This window comes from Trichechus manatus, unplaced genomic scaffold (assembly GCF_000243295.1).
Source record: "Trichechus manatus latirostris isolate Lorelei unplaced genomic scaffold, TriManLat1.0 scaffold00210, whole genome shotgun sequence".
NCBI lineage: Eukaryota > Metazoa > Chordata > Mammalia > Sirenia > Trichechidae > Trichechus > Trichechus manatus.
This window is the reverse complement of record NW_004444146.1, coordinates 1,807,562-1,814,522: the sequence shown is the minus strand read 5'-3', so window position 1 is coordinate 1,814,522 and position 6,961 is coordinate 1,807,562. Positions and strand designations below refer to the sequence as shown.

Sequence of the window (6,961 nt, the reverse complement as noted above, 5' to 3'; positions counted from 1 at the left end):
AAAAAAGGTTGAGAAGTTAGAGGGTTAATATGTTGTGGGGTTGTTAACCAATGTCATAAAACAACATGTGTACTACTGTTTCATGAGAAACGATTTGTTCTATAAGCCTTCACCTGAAGTACAATAAAATATTTAAAAAAAAAACTCAATAAACTATTATTTAAAAACAAAACAAAACAATGGAGAACAATCACTTGCACAGTAACAACAAAAATGATAAAATATTTAGAAAAAAATGTTACTCAAAATGTGTAAAATATATAGAAGGAAAAACTCATACTGTGTATTTGACTGTAAAGATGTTGTTTTCCCCTAAATGAGTCTATAAGTGTAATTCCAGGAAAGATCAAATCAATCAATCTAACAAACAAACCCTACATTTAAGGGGCTGGGGGAGGTGGGGTAGAGGGAGAGAAAGAAAGAAGGGTTAGGCAAAGAATTAGTTGTGAATAATATCTTGACACCTAAAGATAGAATTTAAATAAAGGGGTGGAAAGTTTTATTTTAAAATTTAAAAATTTTATCAAAATGGTACATGCACAGATAAAATCGAATAGTGTTAAAAGGTTATTAGTGAACAACAGCAGTTGTTCTCTGCCCCAACCCAAAAAGCAGTTACTTTCAACAATTTTAGTAGCTTTTTTTCCCTAAGTCATATACTTCCATATTAAAAAAAAATTTAAACTCTATTATCTGTTTTGAATAGATTAATACTTCTACCTAGTACATAAAATTCAAAGGATAACTATAAAATGCATGTCTCCCTTCCATTCCAATTGTACTCTCCAGAGGCAACTACTGTTAGCAATTTTTAAATGCACTCTCCTAGAGGTCATCTTTACACATACAAATATATACTATAAAAGAAAAGGCAGCATACTATATACATTCTAAATACGTTCACATAATAACAGATCTTGAAGATCATTTCACATTAATTTCTCATAAAGAGCTTCCTCATTCTTTCTTAAGGATGAACACTATTCCTTTCTAAACATATATCCTAGTATAAGTAGCCCCTATTGATGGACATTTGGATTGTTTTCAATCATTTGCCATGAGAAACAGTGTTTCACCTATAGAGACAGGGAGCAGATTAGTGGTTGCTGGGGGCTGGTGATGTCATTTTTACGCCTGTCAGACTGCAGTAAGTCTCACTAACTCAAAGAAAAGCAATTACTCCCCTAAACGTGATTTAACTACTGGTAGCGTGTTGCTGAACCAATTTGGATCACTAAGAGAGAAGCTCACTATATCCTGTTTAATATCATTTACAAATAAACTGTTTAATATCATTTATAAATAAATCAGTGTATAAAGGTAAACTGTAGCCCTGTCTACCCTCTGATCCATTATAAATTCTAACCAGTAAAATTAGAATAAAGTATATCTTCTTATAATAAAGAATGAAATAAATCGTTAAGAATATAGTATCTAAAAAAGTCTAAAATATTATTTAAGACAATAAACAGACTTACCGTCCAAAATTTTATAAAGTACTGTAAAACTGTTGTAGCCACGAAAAGGCAATATAATAGGGAATATAATAAAAACAGCAGGAAAAATTTGTAATTAGAAAATCCCACACAGTTATTCACCCTAGAAGAATAAAGAAAGTTACACTGTAAAAATAAGATTAAATCAGAAAATTTAATCATTGTTACTTGGTAACAGATCATTTGGAAAGTGTAAGGGAGCAATGTCTTAATTGTGGTTTTAATAAATTCTGTAAGGAACAAAATTATGACAAATATTGGAATTTTAATGTTAATTCTTAAATACACCATTCATTATTTGGCTTAATTAAGGACATCAGAATATATTTTTAAAAGAAAAGCCTTTCATAGAAATACGTATACACACACACACACACACACACACACACACACACACACACACAGACAGATCAATCTTATGCCTATGAATAATTAAAATGACCTTCAAAATAGCAAAACTGAGATTAATCACTCTAAATTCTCCCCTCCCCTCCTTCTCACCCCATTATATAATTTCCCTTTTTTTTTTCTTTTACATACCAAGGACAGTGATGATCCATCTTAAGAATACATCTAAGAAACAAACGAGAAAATTCATGGAGAAAAATTCCTCCAATTCGAATTTCTTTAATTTTAATTAAATTTTCCTTTTACAAATTTTAGAAAACCAACCCAGCAAACATTAGGTTACAGATAATTTCTGATATTTCCACAAGTAACTTCACAGATAAGAGGTAATGCTTTTTTCTACTGAGAATTCACTTCAGCACAACCAGTTGCGTTGGACCACATCAAACGACAGTTTAAAGCACAGATCTGGTACTTGGTACATTAGATCGTTCCAGCTTACAGATTAGCTGAGGGAAATAAAATGCAATATAGATGATTCTTATATGTTATTTTAAATGTGTGCGGGCCATAAAAACAAAATTCCAGAAGCAAATATGTCAAAATATTAACACTGATGGGATTGCAGATGATTTTTTTCCCTCATATTTTATAAAATTTTACCAATGGATAAGTATTGCTCTATTCTTGTTGGTCAATTTTTTTTTTTAATTTATTTATTTTTAAAATAATTTCTTTTTTAAATTTTTTTTAATTGTACTTTAGCTGAAGGTTTACAGAACAAGCAGTTTCTCATTAAACAGTCAGTACATATATTGCTTTATGACATTAGTTAACAAGCCCATGACATGTCAACACTGTCCCTTCTCGACCTTGAGGACCTTTTTTTGGTGAAAATACACATAGACAAAGTTACACCATTTTGAAAGTTTCTACATATACAATTCAGTGACATCGATTACATTCTTCCAGTTGTGCTGCTATACTCACTATCCTTTTCCAAATTATTCCATCACCATTATCTTCAATTTTTTTTTGCTCTATTCTTATAATCAGAAAAAAAAAAAATCCTCCCAAACTTGCCCCTTCAAGTATATGTATTCTATATTTATATAAATTTAGACCACAGACCATCTCAAATAATATAACAAGTGAGTAAACTAATACCCAGAAGGTTAAGCAGCTTGTTTATCTATCAAGGATTAACTAGGATTCCCAAACTAGGGCTCTTTCCTTCCACACACTACCTTCTCACAAGGTATTACAATGGGCCCATATGCACAAGGAGTAGATTATTGCTGGGCAGCATCTTCTGGTCTGGTTTGTGAAAGTTTTAATATCAACATTAATAATAAAACAGCAAAATTGTCACAGTCTTTTAAATACAGGAAACAAAAACCTTTCTCAAGGTGGTTATTACTACTTGCTCATCAATATTATATTAAACACAAGCATAGGAAGCTGAAGAAAATTCTATCAACTAGTACAGGAACTTATCAAAGACTACTTCTGGGTATATCCTAGCCTGTATGAATTTTTCCGTTAGCCCTTTATGCATAGCAAGTAATGGGAGAGGAGATGTTTGATAAGTATAAACTATATAAAATGTTCCTTTCCCTAACATTCTCCTAACAGCAACTTCCAGTGCTAGGTTCAAACAGGAACAAATGAGTGAATCACACTTACATGTCACATGCTGAGCAGTGATGTGCACGATCAGGTTTAATCAACTGACATCTTTCGCAATATCTGATGGCTACATTTAAGAATTAAAAGAAAGCTGTTGAAGGATATACAAGTTAACTATTTTGACTAACACTTGCTTTCATTTCTTTTGTGAACAACTCTGGGAAATTGACAACTAATAATTTTTAAATACCAAGATGCACTGAAATGTCTCAAATCAAAATGCCAAGTGGTAAAAAATCCCAGAAATGTAGTTCACCCCAGTAATTTTCAAATGAAAGAGTAGAGCCAAAGCAAATAAATGACCTTGAATGCATTTCTTTTCCTTTTTGTCTTTTGCTTCTTCTCCTTCTAAGTTAACATATTCTTGATTAACTATAATTTTGTATTACTCAGTGATGACATACAAAAGAATAATACTTGAAAAGTTTTAGCTATGAAGGATGAGTTAAAAAAAAAAAAGAGTATGCAGAGACGAGACTCTTACATTAAGGTGAGCCTCTTAAGAACATCTGTATACATATTTACATATCTGTATCTAAAATAACATAAACATGCAGGAGACAGGAAAATTTTGTTCCTGCAGATGTCATCTGTGGCAATTAATAGTCAAATCATGCAAATACATCATGGCAGAGATGAATATATTTTAAAAAACACTTGGAAAGGAAAACTTAAAATTTGTTGTTCTTACTCCTTGAAGCTGATGTGGTATAGATAGGTAAGTCCCTTGCTGCTCGTCTCAAAATTTCTTGTTGTCTTTCTTGGCTGAATTCCTTTTCATAACGTTCCTTTTCAGAATTGGATAAGTAGAACTATAAAAAGAGAGAAAACTATTAATTTTTTTTACCCCATAATATTACCATCATGCTCAGAAAGAGTTCTATCCAGAACAGAAAAAAAAAAACCCACAAGATTTTGTTTTCTGAAGGCAAAACTTGTGTTCAAACTTAATTTTAAGAAGTTAAATTAAGCACATTTTAATAAAAACTATATGCCTTTGCCATACTAAAAAATATTTGCCCTTCATACTAATAATGATGGCAAAGACCACAGGCTAAATATTTTTGTATCTTTGTTTTACTTCACAATAAGATTTAATTCCTCCATCAAAAAAGTTTAATATATACTTGCTATTAGTAAAACTTTTGGTGTTGGAAAGTTACTGTCAAGAGATTTTTAATTTTTAAAGGATTTTCAAAGATTCATGCTTCTGGGTAATAGGATAAATCACAGGAATGGGATTCCACTGTTTTGTGGCCAAATGTTTCCATGAGGTCATCAAGTCATTATTCTTTTTTTTACACTTTATTTTGTTGTTGTTGCTGAAAATATACACAGCAAAATATACAATTCAACAGTTTCTACATGTACAGTTCAGTGACACTGATTACATTCTTCAAGTTGTGCAACTATTCCCACCCTCCTTTTCTGAGTTGTTCCTCCCCATTAATATAAACTCACTGCCACCTAAGCTTCCCATCTAACTTTTCAAGTTGCTGCTGTCACTTTGATCCCATATACAATAGTTTCTAAAAGAGTATAACACTCAAGGCAGACATTTTTTACTACTTTAGTTAACTATTATTTGTTTTTTAGAAGACTTCAGAGTACATTTTTGGTTCAAGTTTTAAAGATTATCTCAGGACAGTAGTTTCAGGGTTCATCCAGCCTCCTAGGCCCCATAAAGTCTGGGGTCCAAGAGAACTTGAACTTAATTCTTCAAAAGGTCTTTTACTACTTTATTTTAGCTTTAAAAAAGCTGATAGGATTATTGTTTTCAGAATTATAAAGGATTGTCAAGGCAAGCATAGTCTCCTTTTTCAGGAAGAGATTCCTTTATTTTGTTTCTAGTTCCCATTTCTTAGTGTTTGTTCCCACGAGACGGCCAGCCTCTGGCTCATTTCTTTTAATAGCATTTTCTCTACAGAAGTACTTGGTTAGCTGCTTGTCTTTCCATGTCATGCCAGCAGTTCAAGGACTCTCAAGTTTTATGCCTGATTTAATGTAACAAGGAGCTTTAAGCTTGTCAGTCTTCATTTTGCAGAATTTTTTTTTAAACTAAGAGTAGTTAGAAATTTGTTCTTGATCATGTTCCTCAATTTTTTTTTTTTATTATTTATAGAGTTCTTTTTGAAAAGGCCTAAAGAATCATGAATGGAATTTTATTTTTCATATTCAGTGAGTAGTTTGGCCTATCTGCTGACTTAAATATGAAAACTTCACATACTTGTGCTGCCTTGTTATCAATAACAGTATTAGTTTAACATTCTGTTATCAACAAGATAGTAGCTTGGCATAGAAGAAAAAGCCCTGGGTTGGTCCCAAGAGGCTTGTGGAATTTTCTAAGATTGCATAAATATTGGCAGAGCTGATATTAAAATACAGGTCTTCTGAGTGCTACTACAGTATGTTTTCCTCTACACTGTTAATCTAGACAAATACTCTTGCTTTTTACAGGCTATTACTCTAATCTGACCAAAATACCACACTTTAGTAAGTAGAAGAATATATATTTGGATTACCTAGCTTACAGCTTGGCTCCCACAATTAGATCCTAATGGCACAAGAAATTCCCAATTACTTAGAAGGGACAAGAAGCAACATGGACAAATGAACAGGATGGAAAGGGGTCGGAAAAGACTCACACCATCTTAGACGTGGAAGAGATTGCAGAGATCACTTATCTAACTTAGCATAAGCAGGGATTTTCACTGTAACACATCTGATACATCCACCCTTCTGGAATACTTTCAGAGACAGAAACACTTTTCTACTTTGCAAGATGGCCCATTCTATTTTAAGACACTTCCAACTTGTTAGAAAGTTCTTCCTTCACATTAAGCAGAAACTGGTCTCTGAAACTTTCATAGTAGAGTATAAAAATTACAGAGTATGATGCTGAATTAGGCCTTTTTCAATTTAAACTTTAAGAAATGGATGGCAGTTTGTGGCACAATTTTAAGGATGGTGACCAATTACCAAATGTCTGAAGAATATATATAAGAAACAGTAGGTTTGATTTATGGTTTATTTACCCCTTCGAGCCCTGATGGCACAGTGGTTAAGAGCTTGGCTGCTAACCAAAACGTCGGCAGTTCAAATCCACCAGCTGCTCCTTGGAAATCCTATGAAGTGCTTCTATTCTGTCCTACAGGGTCACTATGAGTCGAAGCTGACTCGATGGCAACGGGTTTTTTTGTTTGTTTGTTTCACCCCTTAAAACAAAAGCATTCAGCAGAAAAAATGCAAAAGACTGTTTGGCATTATCTACTAATGCCAAGTGTACAAACAACGTATGATCCGGCCATTCCACGTTTAGGCATCTACCCAAAAGAACTGCATATATATGTTCCCCCAAAGACATGCATTAGAATGTTTCCAGCAGCTCTATGTGTAATAGCCCTAAATGCCCATCAACAGTTGACTAG

The 6,961-nt window shown here is 32.9% G+C and overlaps 1 protein-coding gene across 9 annotated transcripts in view; it reads right to left on the bottom strand.

The window, feature by feature from the left end:
- Positions 1 to 6,961, bottom strand: part of ZDHHC20 (zinc finger DHHC-type palmitoyltransferase 20) — an 85,203-nt gene that overhangs the window by 27,287 nt on the left and 50,955 nt on the right. For 8 of the 9 annotated variants that reach the window (XR_002825887.1, XR_002825888.1, XM_023742440.1 and 5 more), the window contains 4 exons: positions 4,225 to 4,345; positions 3,531 to 3,600; positions 2,037 to 2,069; positions 1,479 to 1,599 (listed from right to left, as the gene is read on the bottom strand). Coding sequence is in view for 7 of the 9 variants with exons in the window: in XM_023742440.1 (XP_023598208.1) it covers positions 1,479 to 1,599; positions 2,037 to 2,069; positions 3,531 to 3,600; positions 4,225 to 4,345 (345 nt within the window). In the remaining 2 variants the exon portion in view is untranslated. The remainder of the gene's footprint in view (positions 1 to 1,478; positions 1,600 to 2,036; positions 2,070 to 3,530; positions 3,601 to 4,224; positions 4,346 to 6,961) is intronic. The other variant, XM_023742439.1, reaches the window with a different exon arrangement.